The sequence below is a fragment of the Scyliorhinus torazame genome, chromosome 7 (assembly GCF_047496885.1).
Source record: "Scyliorhinus torazame isolate Kashiwa2021f chromosome 7, sScyTor2.1, whole genome shotgun sequence".
NCBI classification, from domain to species: Eukaryota; Metazoa; Chordata; class Chondrichthyes; order Carcharhiniformes; family Scyliorhinidae; genus Scyliorhinus; species Scyliorhinus torazame.
Window position 1 is genome coordinate 91,186,659 of NC_092713.1, and position 20,918 is coordinate 91,207,576.

Below are 20,918 nucleotides of genomic sequence, written 5' to 3' on the forward strand. Positions count from 1 at the left end.
CTCTCCAGCTTGATGAACCCTGCCATGTCATTGATCCAAGCTTCCACAACGAGGCTTTGCATCTTTCCATAGTAAGCAAAATCCTCCCGCCGGGCTACCAGGGACGCAAAGGCCAGAATACCGGCCTCTTCCGCCTCCTGCACGCCCGGCTCGTCCGATACCCCAAATAATGCTAACCCCCCAGCTCGGCTTGAAACGGGCATTCACCACCTTGGACATAGTCCTCGCAAAACCCATCCAGTGCCGGGCACGACCAGAACATGTGGATGTGATTTGCCGGGCTCACCGAGCACCTCCTACATCTGCCCTACACTCCAAGGAACCTACTCAACCTCGCCCCTGTCATATGCGCTCTGTGAGTAACCTTCAACTGTATTAGGCCGAGTCTGGCGCAAGAGGAGGAAGAATCAACCCTACTCAGGGCATCAGCCCACAGACCCTCATCTATCTCCTCCCCCCACTTGTCCCTTTAACTCTTCCACCGAGGCCTCCACCTCTTCCTGCAGCTCCTAGTAAATAGTCGAAACCTTGCTTCTCCAACCCATACACCCAAAATCACCCTGTGCTGAATCCCATGTGGCGGAAGCAGCGGGAATTCCCTCAACTGCCGCCTCACAAACGCCCCCACTTGCATGTACCTGAAAGCGTTTCCCGGTGGTAGCCCAAACTTCTGCTCCAACTCCCCGAGGCTCGCAAACATCCCATCGATGAACAGGTCCCCCATATCTTCTAATCCCTGCCCGATGCCAGCTCCGGAACCCCCATCCATCCTTCCCGGGACGAACCGATGGTTCTCCTGAATCGGGGACCAAACCGAGGCCCCCACCTCACCCCTGTGTCACCTCCACTGCCCCCAGATCTTCAGCGTCGCCGCCACCACCGGACTCGTGGTGTACCTTGTCAGCGAGAGCGTCACCAGTGCCCTCAGGCTCGATGCCCACACAGGACGCCATCTCTAACCTCTTGCACACCTCTCCCTCCATTACCCACTTATGGATCATCGCCACATTGGCTGCCCAATAATAGCCACACAGATTCGGCAGCAGCAGCGCCCCCCCCCCCATCCCTGCTACGCTCCAGAAACACCCTCTTCACCCTCGGGGTCTTAGTCGCCCACACAAATCCCATGATGCTCCTGCTTACCCGTTTGAAAAAGGCCTTGGGGATCAAAATGGGAAGGCACTGGAACACAAAAGAGAAACCTCGGGAGGACCGTCATTTTGACCCGACTGCACCCTACACGCGAGTGAGTGTAGCAGTATATACCATCTTTTAAAATCCTCCTCCATCTGCTCCACCAACCTTGTCAAATTGAGCTTGTGCAGGGCCCCCAACTCCTAGCTACTTGGATCCCCAGGTACCCAAAGCTCCTTTCCGCCCTCTTCAGCGGTAGCTCATCTATCCCCCTTCCCTGGTCCCCGAGTGCACACAAAAAGCTCACTCTTCCCTACATTGAGTTTATACCCAAAAAGTCCCCAAACTCCCGAAGGATCCGCATGACCTCCGCCATCCCTCCACTGGATCTGCCACATACAGCAACAGGTCGTCAGCATACCAACGACACCCGGTGTTCCTCTTCTCCCTCGCCCCTCGCCCCCCCCCCAAACCAATCCCCTCCATTTCCTGGACTCCCTCAGTGCCATGGCCAGCGGCTCAATTGCCAGTGTAAACAACAAGGAGGATAGGGGGCATCCCCGTCTCGTCCCCCGGTACAGCCGAAAAGTACTCCGACCTCCGCCGGTTTGTAGCCACACTCGCCACCGGGGCTCTATATAGCAGTCTGACCCAACTGATGAACCCCTCCCCGAACCCAAACCTCCGCAACACTTCCCAAAGATACTCCCACTCAACCCAATCAAAGGCCTTCTCCGCGTCCATAGCTGCCACTATCTCCGCTTCTCCCTCCACCGAGGGCATCATAACCACATTGAGGAGCCTCTGCACGTTTGTATTTAGCTGCCTACCCTTCACGAATCCCGTCCTCATGAATCATCCCGGGACACAGTCCTCAATTCTCGTAGCCGGCACCTCGCCAGCAACTTAGCGTCAACATTGAGGAGCGAGATCGGTCTATACGACCCACATTGCAATGGATCCTTGTCCCGCTTCAAGATCAAAGAGATCAGCGCCCTGGACATTGTCGGGGGCAAGGTCCCCTCCTCCCTCGCCTTATTAAAGTCCTCACTAGCAACGGACCCAGCAGGTCCACGTATTTCCTATAAAATTCAACCGGGAACCCACCCGGCCCCGGGGCCTTCCCCGCCTGCATGTTCCCCAATCCTTTAACCAGCTCCTCCAGCCCAATCGGCGCCCCCCAAACAGCCACCTGCTCCTCTCCACCCTCGGGAACCTCAGCTGATCTAGGAATCGTCGCATCCCCTCCTCCCCCGCTGGGGGCTCAGACCTGTACAGATCCCCGAAATACCTTGTTTATTCTCACTGCACTCCACACCGTATTCCCCCCTCTATCCCTACTCCACAATCTCCCTCGCTGCCTCCCTCTTACGAAGCTGATCTGCCAGCATCCAACTCGCCTTCTCCCCATACTCATAAACCGCCCCTTGCGCCTTCCTCCACTGTGCCTCTGCTTTCCCGTAGTCATCAGGTCGAATTCCGCCTAGGAGGTTCCGTCGCTCCCTAAGTAGCCCCTCCTCGGGGGCCTCTGCATAACTCCTGTCCACCCATAAAATCTCCCCCACCAACCTCTCCCTCCTCGCTCTCTTCTCCTGTGGGCCCTATTGGAGATTAGCTCTCCCCTAACCACCGCCTTCAACGCCCTCCCAGACTACCCCCACCTGCACCTCCCCGTTGTCATTGGCCTCCCAAGTATCTTTCACTGCACCCCCGCACCCGCCCGCACACCCCCTCATCTGCCAACAGTCCCACATCAAGGCGCCACAGCGGGCGCTGGTCCCCTCTCCTCCCCCAACTCCAGCTCCACCCAATGCAGGGTGTGGTCCGAGATGGCTATGGCCGAGTATTCCGTTCCCTCCACTTTCAGGATTAGCGCCCTACTCAAAATGAAAAGATCTATCTGGGAGTAGGCTCTATGGACTTGGGAAAAGAAAGGAAAATTCCCTGGCCTGCAGCCTGGCAAACATCCATGGATCCACTCCCCCCATCTGGTCCATAAACTCCCTGAGCACCTTGGAGGCCTCTTTACCCATCCTGGACCTAGAACGGTCCAGTGCTGGGGTCCAGCACCGTGTTGAAGTCCTCCCTCCCCCCCCGCCCCCCCATTATCAAGCTTCCGACCTCCAGATCCGGAATCCGACCCAGCATGCGTTTCATAAATCCAGCATAATCCCAGTTCAGGGCATATACGTTCACCAGTACCACCTGCACCCCCTGCAACCTACCGCTCACCATCACATATTGACCTCCATTATCTGCTACAATATTCAGTGCCTCGAACGACACCCGCTTCCCCACCAGTATTGCAACCCCTCGGTTCTTCGCATCCAGCCCTGAATGAAAGAACTGCCCTACCCATGCCCTTTCTCAGCCTAATCTGACCTGCCACCTTCAAATGTCTCCCCTGGACCATAAAGGGGACTGAAGGCAGATGTGGTTAAGTGCACGAACACCCGGTCCCTCTTGACCGGCCCGTTCAGGCCCCTCACATTCCAAGTTATCAGCCGGATCAGGGGGCTACTCGCCCCCCCCCCCCCCCTCTGCCGACTAGCCATCTCCTTTTCTGGGCCAGCCACGTGCTCGCACCTCCTGCACCCCCCAGTCCCCCAGGCGGCGGACCCCCACCCCGACCACCTCTCCTACTTCCAGGTCCCCTTTGGCCAATGCAGCAGCAACCGAGTTCCCCCCCCGCCCCCCTGCAGATCCTCATCTAGCCATTTTGCTCTCTTTTTCTCTCTTCCCCCCACCTCCCCCATGAAACTCTTGGTCATTAAGTCAGCTGACTCCTGCTGACCCCAGCCTCTCCCGCCATTCCATCGACCCCCCCAGTGTGAGAATCCCCCCCCCCACCCCTTGGCAGTCAGTGCGCGCTCCTCTCCAGCACTGCCCCTCCCCCCCCACCCCCCACACCCGCCCCCATCCTTCCCTAGCGCGGGAAAAAGCCCGCGCTTTCCGTCTGAGCCAGCCCCACCCCCTCTGGCGCAGCACCTTTTTGCGACCTTACCCCAACTCCCATCCCCAGGCCTCCACGCCCCCCCTCTTCCTCCGGGGGGTCCTGCCCCTCCAACATTCTCCCACAGCCCCCACATCAAATCCATTCACCCGTCCCCACCCAGCACTGAAACAGAAAGAACATTCCCCAAATGCAGTAAACACAGTAAACATCCCCCCACGACAAACCCTCAGTTTGAGTCCAACTTTTCAGCCAGGGATAAAGTTCCAAGCCTCATCAGGCGTTTCAAAATAGTGGTACCGATCTTGGAACGTGACCCACAATCGCGCCGGCTGCAGCATCCCAAACTTCACCCCCTTAGCCCGATTGAAACCAGCCCTCTTCTTAGCCACCTCCGCACTCCAGTCCTGGTAGATTCGGATCTCCATGTTCTCCCACCTGCTGCTCCATTCTTTTTTGGCCCATCTCAGGACGCACTCTGTCCATAAAGCGGTGGAACCTCTCCACTACAGCCCTTGGCGGCTCGTTGGCTTTGGGTCTCCATGCCAGGATCCGATGAGCCCCATCCAGCTCCAGGGGCCTCGGGAAAGCTCCCTCGTCCATCAGCGAATTGAGCATCGGTGCTCATATATGCCCCAGCATCGGACCCCTCCGCTCCTTCAAGGAGACCCAGAATCCGAAGATTCTTCCTCCTCGACCTATTCTCCAGATCCTCAAACTTTTCCTGCCACCTCTTGTGCAACGCCTCTGACCTTCACTGTCAGGCCTAAGATCGCGTCCTCGTTCTCCGAGGCTTTTTGCTGCACCTCCTGGATCGCTGCCCCTTGGGGCTTTCTGGGTCTCCACAAGCTTCTCAAATCGCCGCCTTCATTGGCGCCAGCATTTGGCTTCAGCTCCGCAAAGCAGCGTTTAAGGAATTCCTGCTGCTCCTGCGACCACTGCGCCCATGCTGATTGGTCCTCCACCCGCTGCCATCTTGCTTTTCCTCCCTCCCACTTTCCGCTGCACAGGGTCACTTTTTTAACCGCTCCGCTCCTGATCCATCCATATAATGTCGGGGGAACCTTGCTGTCACCTTCCCACACTGGGAGACGTTGAACAATTGCCGTTGGGGCCCCTCTGAAGAGCCCAAAAGTCCATTCCCGGCGGGAGCTGCCGAACGTGCGACCTATCTAGGCATAGCCACAACCGGAAGTGAGGTGGAGACATCTACAATACTACCACTGGACAGCTGCGGCAGAGAGGGCGAGGGGATGGATACGTGAACCCAAATTCAGGCTAACCCAAGATGTCCCCCATGGCCCCCATCTGTGGAAACCACAAATTCCCACCAGCCATGCTCGACACCACCTTTAAAAAATGGAGACAGGACAGAGGACGCTAACGTCTCCAGAGGGGACAGACCAGCGGCCCTGAGTGAACTGACGGAAGACCTGGAACTACCGACAGGACAGAACGCATACAACAAGGAGGTACAAGAGGGGGGAGGGGGGGGGGGGGGGGGGAAGGATGAGAAGTGAACTCAAGGAAGTCACAGAGAAACATAGGGGGAGAAGGGGGGGGGGGGGAAGGCAAGAAGTCCCCACACACCCCAAACCCACAGGGTCAACAAGAAAAGCCGCAGAAAAGAGGAGCAGAGCTCAGCTATAAGATACCCAGGGCAGAAGAGGGGGCTACCAACGAGGGGACAGAGAGGGGGCTGGGAGGGACGGGAAGAATGTATGTCAAGAAATATGTATGTACACCCAGCACACTGCTCACCCTGCACACTCAAAACCTATACCCAGCTGTGACTGCACTTCAAACCACACTGCTCACCCTGCACATTCAGAACCTATACTCCAGCTGTGACTGCACCTCAACCACACCCAGCACACTGCTCGCCCTGCACATTCAGAACCTATACTCCAGCTGTGACTGCACCTCAACCACACTGCACATTCAGAACCTATACTCCAGCTGTGACTGCACCTCAACCACACTGCTCGCCCCGCACACTCAGAACCTATACTCCAGCTGTGACTGCACCTCAACCACACCCAGCACACTGCTCGCCCTGCACACTCAGAACCTATACTCCAGCTGTGACTGCACCTCAACCACACCCAGCACACTGCTCGCCCTGCACACTCAGAACCTATACTCCAGCTGTGACTGCACCTCAACCACACCCAGCACACTGCTCACCCTGCACATTCAGAACCTATACTCCAGCTGTGACTGCACCTCAACCACACCCAGCACACTGCTCACCCTGCACACTCAAAACCTATATGCCAGCTGTGACTGCACCTCAACCACACCCAGCACATTGCTCACCCTGCACACTCAAAACCTATATCCCAGCTGTGACTGCACCTCAACCACACCCAGCACACTGCTCACCCTGCACATTCAGAACCTATACTCCAGCTGTGACTGCACCTCAACCACACTGCTCACCCTGCACACTCAAAACCTATATGCCAGCTGTGACTGCACCTCAACCACACCCAGCACATTGCTCACCCTGCACATTCAGAACCTATACTCCAGCTGTGACTGCCCCTCAACCACACCCAGCACACTGCTCACCCTGCACACTCAAAACCTATATCCCAGCTGTGACTGCACCTCAACCACACCCAGCACACTGCTCACCCTGCACATTCAGAACCTATACTCCAGCTGTGATTGCACCTCAACCACACCCAGCACACTGCTCACCCAGATGAAGAGAAGGAGGGAAAAAAACCTTAAAAGGGAAAAAAAAAAATCAATAATATAATCAGGGATTAACCAAGTCCACCTCAGCATGATCCATTTCCAAAGAACACCGAACTCAAAACAAAATTACGAAGGAACCCAATTCTCTCCAGGATACATAATCTGCCCAGGCCATCGATGGAGATCAGCACGAATTCTTAATAACAAAAAGCTAAATAAAACTCAATACAACTAGCTCTAACTGGTGGGGGACTATTCTCAATCTCAGTGAGGACTTAACTACTATCCAACTCCCCATCAACCATCCACCGACCATCCTGCCATGGCTCCACTCACCTTCACTATCAACAAGACAAGGGGAGTCTACTCTTCTGCTCTCTCTTTCCCCCCCCCCCCTCCCCCCCCCCTCCCCCCCCTCCCCCCCCCCCCCCCCCCCCGCTTCCTGCACACAGGAGTAAAACTGCACACAGATCACATAATCGGCTTCATTCATTTTTTGCAAAAGCAAGGCAACAGATAACTTTAGCCTTCATGCTCACACCTCGCACGCCCTTGCACGAGAAACGACAACAAATAATCAGCAAGGGAGCAATGTCCAGGATTTTTTAAAAAAAATTTAAAATAAATTTAGTCCAATATTTTTCCAATTATGGGGCAATTTAGTGAGGCCAATCCACCTAACCTGCACATCTTTGGTTGTGGGGGTGAAACCCACACAGACACAGGGAGAATGTGCAAACTCCACAAGGACAGTGCAGAGCCGGGTTTCGAACCCGGGTCCTTAGCGCTGTAGGCAGCGGTGCTAATCACAGGGCGACACATGTCGCCCTATGTCCAGGATTATTGAAGAATCACAGGGTAACAATAGCATCCATGCTGGTCAAAAGGCCAAAGCCATGACAAGGTCACTGAACACCTCGGATTCTGAAAAACAAAGCACTTTCATTTCTACCAAGAGGTTATCCCGACACCAGAGGAACCACAACCAAAGCACCAGCCCAGGGGGACACCAATCTTCAAACTCAGTTGGGAATTCGTCGCTCACTTCCCACAAGAAAGCGAACAAAGGGACATTCCATCACCCAAAGGCGTAAGCATATGTGACAGACCACACATCAGGATCTCAACAAACAGAAGGCAGGCCTTTACCAGTAAATGTGCTCTGTCAAATGCACAGATTACCTTCTGCACCTCCACCATTCTCCCAAGGAACTTCAGATCAATTCAGATTTGGACTGCTCTAAGAAGCTCTTCAAGGTGAGCTCCAAAGACCTTCAACACAGATCCAGGATGACCATCCACAACAACAATCGAGGAGGTTGCCACTCTCGGCCTGCTCATCAGCAACGTCACTGCAAGCTGGGCCCCATCCCAGCCAACTCCGACCACCTCAGTCGCACCAAGGATTCTTTACAATTTCACCCAGCTCCCCATCGCAGAACTCCAGTCAGGATCATCCAGGGACATATTACCACACGTATGTCCCAATAAAAGACAATCAAATGTGTGCAAGGATAAAATAATGTACTAAAAGACAAGCAGGGCCAGGGCTCGCTTAACACAGCCACTCCCCATCACATGAACCCCATGCTCTGCATTTCTGAAGATGCCCAATTCAGGAATACAGTGGTCCATCTTAGTGCAAAGAAAATGATCGTCACTCCTTAAAAAGGTCAGCCTCATACCTCCATAAACATCATTCATGCAAATGATGTTATCACCAGCTTTCAATAGGTGTACAATTGTCATGGTTGTTGCCAAACCAGAGGCAAATGCCAAACCTGCAGAAAAGAGGAGAAATGGAAATCAATGGACAACCAAATAAAATGCAATGCAAGATAATTTAAATACTTTTATATAGGATAATACAGCACAGAAACAGACGATTTGGTCCAACCATGCTGGAATATACACTCCACTCCAGCATCGTAACCAACTATTTCCTTGCCCCTCATACGCTTGTCTATCTTTTCTTCAAATGTATCATACTTAAATCCTCCGTGGTAGCAAGTATCCACTTCTAAATTTGCTATTGGAATTCTTGGTCACTTTCTTATATCGATGGCCTCTAGAAATGCTCTTCCTCACAGAAGGAAATATTCTCTCTGTATCCACTCTATCAAAGCCTTCAAAGACCACTACTTGCCTTGACCAAGAGAGAAGATACCCAGCGTGTCAATCTTTTCCTGATACACAAACCTTTCTGACATCATCCTTCTTTGCAAATTGTCCAGTGCCCCCTATATCCTTTTTTAAAATATGGTGACCAGAACGCATTATTCCAAGTGTGGTCTAACCAAGGTATAGGTTGAGTGCAACTTCCCTACTTTTCAATTCAATCCCCTAGAAATAAAGCAAGTCCTTGGTTTGCTTTTTTATGCTCTGGTTAACCTCTGGCACAACTTTCAGTGCTTGGTGTATTTGTACTCCAAGATCCCTTTGTTTCTCTCTCCCACCTAGGCTTGCACTTTCCAAACAACGGGCCTCCCTAGTCTTTCTCCCAAAATGCTCACACATCAGTCCGAGATATACATTTGCCAATTCTGCAAGTTCATTTGTGTAAATTGTTGGCAGTCATTCTCAATATTGACCATCTCTCCCACTATTCCAAATCACCCACCCCAACCACTCTGGGATGGCAAAGTCCAAATCAATAATAGCCACCCGCAGTGGTGCCAGCACTGATCCTCTGGACACCTCTTCCCACCTTCTGCCGCTCTCAATAACTACCCTTCACTCCCAGACTGCTTTCTGTCTTGAAGCCAGCTAGTAATCCATTCTGACACGTGTCCCCCAACTCTATATTCTAGGATTTTATTCAGTCGTCTATTATGGGCATCCAGGTCAATTATATCTATTGCACGGTCCACTCGTGAACAAAGATTTTTTCTTTGAAATCCATGCTGACTATTTGGCATACTTTTTGTTTTTGGATGACCTTCAATGCTCTCCTCCAGATGGAATGCCATCATTTTTCCTACCATGTTAAGTTGACTGGTTTATAAATTCCTTCATGTTCTGTTCCCTGTCATAAACATAGGAATTATAATACCTATCCATCAGCCTAATTAATTATTAAATATGTATAGTATGCATCTGCTATCTTTCTCCATAGATTATTTTGAAATATTGGATGCAATCTATCTGGACCAGGGTTCTTATCCTCAAGTTGATTAGTTTATGTAATATACCCCTTTTTGTATTCCAACTGCATTTTCTCACTTGCACATCCTATCATTAGCTCAGTTGGCTGGATGGCTGGTTTGTCATGTGGAAATGATGCCAACAGTGAGGGTTCAATTCCTATACCAGCTGAGGGTTATTCATGAAGGCCCCACCTTCTCAACCTTGCCCCTTGGCTGATTTGTGGTAACCCTCAGGTTAAATCGCCACAGTCAGCTTTCTCTCAAAGGCAGCCCATGGTCTTCTGCGACTTGTGGCGACAATTACATTTATGAACGTAAATATATGTGCTGCAGGAGAGAAGTCTCTTTTAAGAGAAGGCTAAAAAAGGCAGTGATGGGGTTACCATTTTTTAGCCTGTCCAAAGGCATTTCATAATGCCATATCCACAAAACCAAAACGTCTCCTGCATGGCTTTATGAACAATGAGCCACACAGACGTGGAAAATCTCAGATTGAAGCCTAGGGCCATAGCGTTTGCTCCCAACCAAGTTAACAATTACAGTACTACAACTGGCATCATCTGTAGATAGAAATGAGAAAAGGGATAGACACTAGGTTGCATCTAGTAACACCCAGGCAGAAAAATAGTGTGTGGAGATGTCAGACATAAATCAGTTGAGATAGGTGGCGCAGCATTCACTATTTGGGATCACGTACAAAAAAAGTTACTTATTTTAAAATTACTTTATCAGAGTTACAAAGCCAGAGTGGTGGACAGGGGCAAAACCCCTAACCCAGCTCCTTGCCTGCTCCAAAAAAACAATTCAAATTAAATCCAATTCATGGTCCCCTCAAGAGACATAGCAGATCCAGGCATTACACCCGACCTCATGCTCACCTTAGCTAAAAGACCAAGAAGCGATGCAAAAAAGATACTTGACTTATCTAATGTTCTTAGATTTAGTGGAGGAGGATGTTGGTTTTTTTTTTAAAAGAACTAAAATGAGTAATTGTGATAAGTCACTCAGAGAGCAGCTCTTAACCCACAGGCACACACACTAAAAATCTAGTAGTAACCTATAGGTCAAATAAAACTTTGCAGCTATGACTGTTGCTTCAAATTGAATTGTGATTTTGAATGAATCTCTTGAAAACACAGAATGTGCTTGGAAATGTTCATGGTTGAGAAATTTTAGTCAAAGGGAGAGAAGCCTACAGCTCTTTAAAAAGATGATTATTTTACCCAATCTGAAAGTAGGTAGACACAGGCATAGGGCAATTAAGAAATTTGGACATTCTGTACCATTATTCATAGAACTCAACAAATCGGTTCAGTTCTGGACATATGAAATAAGAGCACAGATAGACCCTTCGGCCCCTCAAGCCTGTTCTATGGCTCAATAAGATCATGCCCAACTAACTGGACTCCACTTTCCTGCCTATTCGGATTCCCCAGGTATCCCAAAAAGATAACACCCATCGATCGCAGTCTTCTAGATTCTCAAAGGTTGAGCATCCACAGCATTTAGATGAAGACTTGAAATACCACAGCATAAAAGGCTGTGCTGGAAAATGGGATTAGATTAGATATGTGCAAGGGCAGCATGTGGTGCAGTGGTTAGCACTGGGACTACAGCGCTGAGGACCCGGGATCGAATACCGGCCCTGGGTCACTGTCTGTGTGGAATTTGTACATTCTCCCTGTGTCCGCGTGGGTTTAACCCCCACAACCCAAAGATGTGCAGGTTAGGTGGATTGGCCACGCTAAATTGCCCTTTAATTGGAAAAAAAATAATAATTGGGTACTCTAAATTTAAAGAATAGATATGTGCAGACGCGATGGGCCGAAGGGCCTCTTGGTGTGCTGTAAAACTACGACTCCTGGGTATAGATTTCTAAAAATTCTCAACTTTCTGAGCAAAGAAATTTCCCATCAAGTCGTAAATGGCCAACCCCTTATACGGAGACGATGATACCTGGTTTTAGGCTCGTCAGTCAGGGGAAAACAACCTCTCAGCATCTATCCTAGCCAGCTGGATAACCTGTAAAAAGTTCATGGTCCTTTTAAAGAGCACCAGTGGGGTGGTGTCCTTCATGCTGCTGAATGGGTGTTCATTTAGTATCATCTTTTAACCTCACAGAGTGTGAAACTTGAAAATGGTAGCACTAGTGGTAATGTCATCTTCTGCCTGCTTCCAGTAGATATTAAGTACATACACCCTAACCAGTTTGCCAAGAGAACACCTGGTGCCCTTTATGTTGGAACTGTGCATGCTCATTAAGGAGGCAATTTTAAAACCCAAAGAGAGCTTTCACTGTTCAAAAATAACGAGTGCTTCTAGTTTGAGATTTTGCCAGAAAGGAGATACAGCGCTTCCCGGTGGAGCCAGCCTCCACATTGCTGGAGGAGGTGCTGATGACAGGGGGACTGGAAAATCGGGGCAGTGACGACAGTTTACAGAACTATTTTGGAAGAGAAGGCACCACTGGAAGGGATCAAAGCAAAGTGGGAGGAAGAGTTGAGAATTGATATGGAGGAGGGGTTCTGGTGTGAGGTGCTCCGGAGAGTGAATGCCTCCACCTCATGCGCAAGGTTGGCGCTGATACAGCTGAAGGTGGTATACAGAGCACACCTAACGAGGGCGAGGATGAGCCGATTCTTTGAAGGAGTAGAAGGTGTGTGTGAACGTTGCAGAGGGGGCCCGCTAATCACATTCATGTGTTTTGGTCCTGTCCAAAGATTACTGGAAGGAGGTTGTTAAGGTAATTTCTAAAGTGGTGCACGTGAAACTGGACCCGGGCCCCCGGGAGGCCATATTCAGGGTGTCAGACCAGCCAGGGTTGGAAACGGGTACGGAGGCAGATGTTGCAGCCTTCACCTCGTTGATCGCCCGAAGGCGGATCCTGATGGGTTGGAGAGCAGCCTCTCCACCCTGTGCCCTGGTGTGGCGGGGGGACCTGTTGGAATTCTTGACTCTTGAGAAGGTTAAGTTTGAACTGAGGGGAAGGATGGGGGGCTTCTACAATTCATGGGCATTATTCATTCTGCACTTTCAAGAATTGGATAACATCGAACATTAGTTGGGGCGGGTGGGTGGGTGGGTTGGAGTGAGGGGGGCTGTGTGTGTGTGTGTGTGTCAATGGAAACTATGGGTGATCCCTAATTCCTTTTTGCCGTTTGTGTGAATATGCGGGCTAATGTTTGGGGTTTGGTGGGAGGATGGGATCGTTGTTATCGATATGGGAATTGACATATTTGTTACTGATTGTTTATTGTTGGTGGGTGTAAATTTGGGAGAAAATGTGAAAAAGGAGAATAAAAAATATTTTTTAAAAATAATAAGTGCTTCCATGTCCAATTTCTTGGAACTGTGCATGCTCATTAAGGATGCAATTTTAAAACCCAGAGGGCTTTCACTGTTCAAAAATAATAAGCGCCTCCATGTCCAATTTCACCCCGCCGAGTATATGCAATGCTGAAAAAGTCAAACTCGTATAATTCATCAAAACCTGGGATGCACATCTGCCTTATCAATTATCAATAAAACCTCCCCTCACCCCCCACCACAAAACAAAAATCTAAAAATACCAGGTGCTGTGACCTACTGTATTTTGCTCCATCAATTGCTGCTACAGCTTTCTCCAAACAATTCCGTGTAGGATTTCCACTGCGGCTGTATTCAAAGCCCTGTCGAAAAATCCAGAAACAGACACTTTAGCAGTACAATAGATTCACAAAAAAGCCTTTGCTGATAAAATAACATAATCCTCTGGCATGTGCTGTTAAAAAAGGAACAAAAACAACACTACAAGTTTCTCAATAGCCTAGTTTCAGTTTAAATGTAGCATTCACCACCCTTGTTAACTACTATCCCTCAGCAGCTGGAGAACCATTTTCCCCAGCTCCTCCCACTTGCATCAAACAATCCTGGATGAGAAAGGTGATTTGCCACAAGCCGTTATGCTCATTTGCTATACATTAGTGTTTTGCCTGTGGCAATCTACTCTATGTACATAGATAAGACTGCAGGTCTATCTCTTGCAACTCGTTATATATACTTATACAAGATGTTATCAGCTAAAATGGAAACCTTCAACTGTCTAAAGATGTATCGACATAACAGAATCAGTCAAACGTATTGTTTTAGAGATCAAGTCGTCTAAGCATAAAAATCACAATTTTCCTCGATACTACAATTCAGCCATTCGCTATCCCAGAGCATCAATCCCAACTGTCATCCGCTGCTCCTCGAGGCCATCTCACCAAATTTGCTTTACAGTGTTAATCTCGCCTCTCTATCCTAATTCTTCCTCCGTAAAGGGCAGCATGGTAGCATAGTGCTTAGCACTATGGTTCACAGTGTCAGGGTCCTAGGTTCGATTCCAGCTTGGGCCACTGTCTGTGCAGAGTTTGCACGTTCTCCCAGTGTGTTTCCTCTGGGTGCTCCGGTTTCCTCCCACAGTCTAAAGATGTGCAGGTTAGGTAGATTGGCCATGCCAAATTGCCCTTAGGTTAGATGGGGTTGCAGAGTTACTGGGATTGGATGGAAGTGTGGGGTTGGATAGGGTGCTCTTTCCAAGAGCTGGTGCAGACTCGATGGACCGAATGGCCTCCTTCTGCACTGTAAATTCTATGTAAAATGGCCAATAATCACCAACTTACTCTATGGAATATTTACTCTAAGAAACCTCTTGTCACCATGTGGTCATTAGTTAGATGACAAAATGATAACTTTACATGACAGAAACGTAGCTGCAACTCTCCTCACAAAGCCATTTGGCTACACATTCCAATATGAAGATTATTATGATCCACAATTCCTTTGCATAACTTTTCTCCCTTCCTGCTCTATCTTTGCCCATCATCCTCAGTGACGAATGACAAGTAGGATTCACCAAGTGCAAAACATTCACTAATTTCTTAAAGCCCCAAATTAGAAACTATTTGGACAGATACCTCTCCCTCTCAAACCCCTCTTCATTTCCACACAGCTCTCACTCATGATCCATTGCCTCTTCCCGTCAGGCTTCATAGGACTGTCTTCACATCTCTAATCTTCACAATATAACCACCACATCACCGGAAATGGTTTCCGTAGAAGGATCATGGAGGTCCAAAACATTAACTCTGTTTACCTCCACAGATGCTGCCAGACCTGCTTAGTTTATTCAGCATTTCCTGTTATTGTAGCAGAAATCAGAGAATTTACAGTGCCGAAGGAGGCCATTCGGCCCATCGAGTCTGCACCGGCTCTTTGAAAGAGCACCCTACACAATCCCACATCTACACCCTATCCCCATAACCCAGTAACCCCACCCAACACGGAGTGCAATTTTCGATACCAAAGGACAATTTTAGCATGACCAATCCAGCTAACCTGCACATCTTTGAACTGTGGGAGGAAACAGGAGCACCCGGAGGAAACCCGCGCGCACACGGGGAGAACGTGCAGACTCTGCACAGACAGTGAACCAAGCCGGGAATCGAACCTGGGACCCTGGAGCTGTGAAGCAATTGTGCTAACCACTATGCTACCGTGCTGCCCTAAGGTAATGGCTTACCTTACCTCACATCTTTTGAGCCATCGCCAGGGACTTGTGCTTCTATCCTCCGTCTACATGCTATTCCCGGTGACACAGCCTGCAAGCATCAGGTTGGCTTCCCCAGGGAGGCTTTAACAAGCTCCATCTCTACCAACCCCCTCAAACACACCTATGCATTCTGAAAGCCAGATTTCAGAAAGGCAGTCTTAACTTAATTGGAGGAATTGAGTCAAAGAAAATTAATGCCATCAATTTCAACCCCTCATCCATAAATGTACCACCAGTTCTCTGCAAACAACCTCTGGACAGTCCTTTCAGGCACCAATGATTTGAATTAATGTTGTCTAAGTTACAAATAGGTCTTTCTATTGCACTTGTTTTCACAGATCAGCCCAGCTAGTGTACATGTGCGAATAACATTGGAGTAAAGAATAACAAATGTGCTTCTAAAGAAACATGCTTACATGAATTTTATAGGAACCAATGTGATAAACAGGCATTTTTTATTTTTTTTAAGTTAATCCTTTTAAATTGAGTCTCTTGCCATATACTGTCGGAGCTACCAAATCATTCACAGCAGTGCAGATGGTTTCCAGTACTTAGGGCAGAATTTCTCTGGCCCCTGGCAGCAGGTTTGTTGGGAGAGTGCAGGAGCTCAAAATTAGTCTCGTCTTCCAGTAAAAGATGCAAATGTATCAGCCTCAAATACAACAAAGCATTCCATGCTCTAACAAACTTCAAAAGAAACTTTCCTAACTCATCTCCTCGCTTAATATTAAATATTTTCCTTGTCGCTGGCCTTCAAGGAAATTTTCTTTCCCCAAATCCCCATGACCTGCTCGATCTTGAGAAAATAGCATCCAAATTTCTCTTCCACTATATTTCTCAAACTGTTACAAATCTTAATATAGATGAAAGCTACCCATTATGTACATGTTTTAAGATTAGCACTGAAGTTGTGCAATTTGTGAAATGTTAGATAGGTACAATCGTATTTTTCTAGCCTTGTATATTTCTTTTTAATTATTGATCCAAACTGTAGTTGTGTACAACAGTAAATCTGAATCAGTTCCACATGTTGGTCAATAACATTGAAATTTGAACTTTTTTTAAAAATTGGGCAATAAACTTATTTGGAAAAAAATATTAATTTTAACTTTAGAGGACAGAATATTAGAATACTCATTCTTGTTAATTATGAAATATGAACAGATGGTATGATGGGCAACATTCCAATCAGATTAAATGATTTGTTTTCAGGACTTTGGTAGAGCAAGAAATATTTATCAGGACTAACAGCACTCTCTAATCTTGAAAAGCCCTGTTTATCTAGTTCAGATAGAAGGTTAATGTCTTATCCAAGGGCACTGCTTTGAACAAAACAACACTTCCCTCAGCACTCCATGTTCCGCTGCAATGTTTGAACTCCCAACATTCAGGTCCAGAGGTACAGTTGCTACCAGCTGTGCCAAAATTACCCCCGTAAAAACATGTTGCAGTGTTAGAAAATAACTGTAGATAAAATGTCCAGTGTTATTAATGCATGCCAATACTTGTTTGGCAATTCATCCATGTTAAAAAAAAACAATTCTACACATGAATTTGACTCTTCCAAGGTTCAAATGATAACATAGCACATCTAAAGAGAAATATTCCAGGTAGAAAATCTGATCTGTCTTTGATCTAAATGCCTCAAGTAGTACCCATCACTTTCAAAAATATCTAATATAAAGATTTATGTAGACATAAAATTAGCTTCTGGCAGCCAAATCCAAACTTAATGTTTGAGGTGCTTAAAAGTACAAAATTGTGCACTCTGGGGACGGGGAGGAGACAGGACAGGATGGAACAGTGAGGGGAGAGGTGGGTGGGAAGAAGAGACATTCAATCCAACGAGGCAAGAAGGCATTCTTGTCCAACTTGTTATTCCCAAACCCCATTTCCTGTATAAACAGAACACTATATCAGAAAATAGGAAAATGTCAGTTTGAGACATTAGGTGCATCTGACGGATGTGCAATTTTTTTTTTGCTGTCTGCAACTTTTGTAAAATCAAAACACATGCTTTCCCATATTGGCACCAACATCAGCAGCTCAAGATCCATTGGTTCTTGTGCTTTATTTATGCCTATTTCACAAATTGGGGAATGTCGAGGAGTGGACTAGGGTGGCATGGAAGGGATGGTTCCTTCAGAATGCTGACAGGGGGGTGGAGGGAAAAATGGGTTTGGTGGTGGCATCATGCTGGAGGTGAACGAAAGAACAGGGGGTGAACTCGGGAGAATGGATTGGAATCCTAACAGAAGGCAGGTTGCGCACCCAACATTACATCCCACTGCACCTTCCCATGCAACGAGGAGTACTTGCCCTTTTACCTCCTCACTATCCAAGGCCCCAAACACTCTTGCAGGTGAAGCAACGATTTACATATCCTTCTTTCAATTTGGTATATTGTATTTGCTGCTCACACTGGCAAAACCAAACACAGATTGGGTGACCGCTTCGTGCCACAGCTCCGCTCAGTCTGCAAGCATAACCACAAACTTGCCACTTTAATTTCACTACCTTGCTCTTTCTGTTCTCAGCCTGCTGCAGTGTTCCAGTGAAACAAAATCAAGGAACAACATTTCATCTTCTGGACTCAATATTGGTGATGCAGAGAGAGACCCAACGATGCGGGTTCAATCCCCATACCGGCTGAGGTTATTGATGAAGGCCCACCTTCTCAACCTTGCTTTTATTTGAGATTTCCAGTATCCACAGTATTTTGCTTTGATATGAAAGAGCAAAGCACGTTGATGCTCAAAATAGGACGAGCAAGCCACATCATATACAATAGCAAAATTACAGTTGCCAGAGACTAAATGTATGCCTGGAGAGTTAGTCACATAACCTGCCCCCTCCCCCTCCTGTCATTAGGCAACCAGCATATCCACCCCAGTGACGACTCCCTTCCCCAATTAGAAAGCAAAAAGACTCATTGCCCGATCGGATGGCGCTTGCCTCTCTCCCAACAGCCTTCGTCACCTCAATTTTCAATATGTCTTATTTCTGCTAAAAAGAAATGTTCAAAAGAAAATTTAATTTTAAGAAACAAGTTTGGAAGACACATCGATGACTTTCTTGGACTCAGCAATGTCCTGGAGATTGATCTTCAATTCCTGGAGGGTTGCCAACTGTAACCAAGGTATTAAGTATTAGTTTCTGAGTGAATATCCAATTCCTTTGGCCACTAAATGCAAACAGTGCGCAAGGCACATTTGTAGTGTATTAATAATGCCCTCTTCCATCCACTCACTCAGACGCTTTGCTGTAATCGAAGGTGCGTACCAGTCTTTTTGCCTCTTCACACGAGTCAAGAGTAACACTGGAAACCGAAAGCTGTTGTGCCATTAAACACTTACTGCATGCTGCCCCGGAGCACTCTGTTTAAACGTGGTCGACAGAGATATTGGAGGCACCACTGCCATAGACTTCCACTGTTCGGGATCCTGTCCCGCATGAAGTGCCTGGGTGGCAAAATGCTCAAAAAACGGCAGAAATTCACTCGGTAGGTGATCTCCAACAGACATTATTGCCTTTACCGGCGCAGCGACCTTCACCAGAAACAAATATGCAACCAACTTTCACCAGGGCCGAGCTCAAAAGACGCTAAGCAAGACTAGCGCTGCCGCAGAGCTCAGCTAATAGGCAAGAACTGGAGGCGCGGCTTTATCTCGTGACAGGACACACGAAACAGCCGCTCGTAACCCTTTGGATGCCGCCAACTCTTACAGCTGCCGCAAATATAATGTATTTTCCACTTTCCTTATTACCAAATAAATAATGATCAGATTTCAATGCAGTGCCCACTCTGGCGCCAATGTGAACAGAACCAGTTTTTGTTTCAGTTTCACCAACAAATAAAAAATATTATTTCAACACAAAAGTTGAATTATACAATATTCCTTTGCCCCCGCCCCGCCACCCTTAGTTTTACAAATAAACACAGATTGTAAGATTAATACGGATTACAATGTACGTATTAAGGTACAATTGTCTTGACTTCCGATGGTAGCCATGGAGTCTTTAAGGGGGTGAAGTTTGGTGTTTTGTACCCTGTCTCCTTGTGTGTGATACATCAGAAACAGCAGTTTTATTTTGACTCGCCAGAGGAGGCAATGGACTTTATGAGGGACCATGGACTGGGAGGAGTGTGAGGACACCGAACTTTGGAGAGGAGCTTTGTCTTCATTGTAAAGTGCACGGGGTGGGTAGTTTGGGGTGGGTTTCACGGGCGATGGTGAGTGTGCTTTTTGTTTTTCTTTGTTGGTGGTGGGGTGGATTGGGGGAGGGATGGGCTGGAGAGGTTAGGGGGAGTCAGAGGCCTTGGGTGGCGGCCACCAGGACAGCTGGGTGGGCTAGTTAATGGGAGTGATGTGGGGGGTTGACAGGAGGAAGGTGTGGGGAGCCATGATGTTGGTTTTTCGTTGAAGGGTGGAGGAGGGAGGGGAGGGAGAGAGGAAGGATTGCTGACATGGGTGTGGTTCATGTGGCACAGTTGTCATTACGTTAAGGAGACTCCGCACATTGGTATTCAGCTGCCTTCCCTTAACAAAACCCGTCTGGTCCTCGTGAATCACCCCCGGGAGGCGATTGCACTATATTGGGTGCATTTGCGGATGGTTCGGGGTGGGGGGAGTGGAGGGAGCCCCCCCCCCCCCCCACATTGTTGCAGGCATCCTTCTCCCTGATTTTAAAGAAGGATAAGGACCCAGAGCAGTGTGGGACATACCGCCTGATATCATTGTTGAATGTCAATGCCAAACTATTGGCGAAGGTGCTTGTATTGCGGATTGAGGACTGTGTGCCAAGGGTGACAGGGGAGGACCAGTCGAGTTTTGTGAAGGAAAGGCAGTTGTCAGCAAATGGGCGGAGGTTACTTAATGTGATTATGATACCCTTGGAGGGGTAGGAGGTAGAGGTAGTGGTGGCAATGGACGCGGAGAAGGATTTTGATCAGGTGGAGTCGGCAAACCGCTGAGGCGGTTTGGGTTCAGGCGAGGGTTTGTGGATTGGGTCCGGTTTCTGTGCAAGGTGCCAGTAGCAAGTGTGCGGACAAACAGAGTGAGTTGGGGTACTTTGGGCTACGTCGCCTGAGGAGGCAGGGATATCGTCTGACGAGGCAGGGATGCCCGCTCTCCCTGATGCTTTTTGCCTTGGCGATACAGCCATTGGCAATGGCATTTAGGGTGTCGAGTGATTGCAAAGGAATTTATAGGGGGGGGGTACTGTTGCTCTTTTTAGCTTTAGTCTATTTGCTCTGTTTACGTCACCTTTGCTCATGAGTCGCCAGGTATCTTTATGATACCGCCACGTGGTTCAAGTTCAGGTTATGATTAATAATACAGCACACCGCTTAGTAAGGATTAAAACAACGGTCATTTATTATATACAACAAGCAATATTAATACCC

The 20,918-nt window shown here is 48.2% G+C and overlaps 1 protein-coding gene and 1 long non-coding RNA gene across 2 annotated transcripts in view; one reads left to right on the forward strand and one right to left on the reverse strand.

Annotated features, from left to right (window-relative positions):
- Positions 1-19,166, reverse strand: part of LOC140426371 (cystathionine gamma-lyase-like) — a 60,326-nt gene extending 41,160 nt beyond the window's left edge. Inside the window, exons 1-6 of the mRNA XM_072511041.1 lie at positions 18,868-19,166; positions 13,526-13,607; positions 8,455-8,574; positions 3,394-3,446; positions 483-500; positions 372-386 (exon numbers count right to left, since the gene is read on the reverse strand). Of these exons, the coding sequence (XP_072367142.1) occupies positions 372-386; positions 483-500; positions 3,394-3,446; positions 8,455-8,574; positions 13,526-13,607; positions 18,868-19,035 (456 nt within the window). The 5' untranslated portion in view covers positions 19,036-19,166. The remainder of the gene's footprint in view (positions 1-371; positions 387-482; positions 501-3,393; positions 3,447-8,454; positions 8,575-13,525; positions 13,608-18,867) is intronic.
- Positions 18,472-19,110, forward strand: LOC140426373 (uncharacterized). The gene is made up of 2 exons (XR_011948192.1): positions 18,472-18,650; positions 18,766-19,110. It is a non-coding gene; the product is annotated as an uncharacterized lncRNA (long non-coding RNA).
- Positions 19,167-20,918: the final 1,752 nt, after the last annotated feature.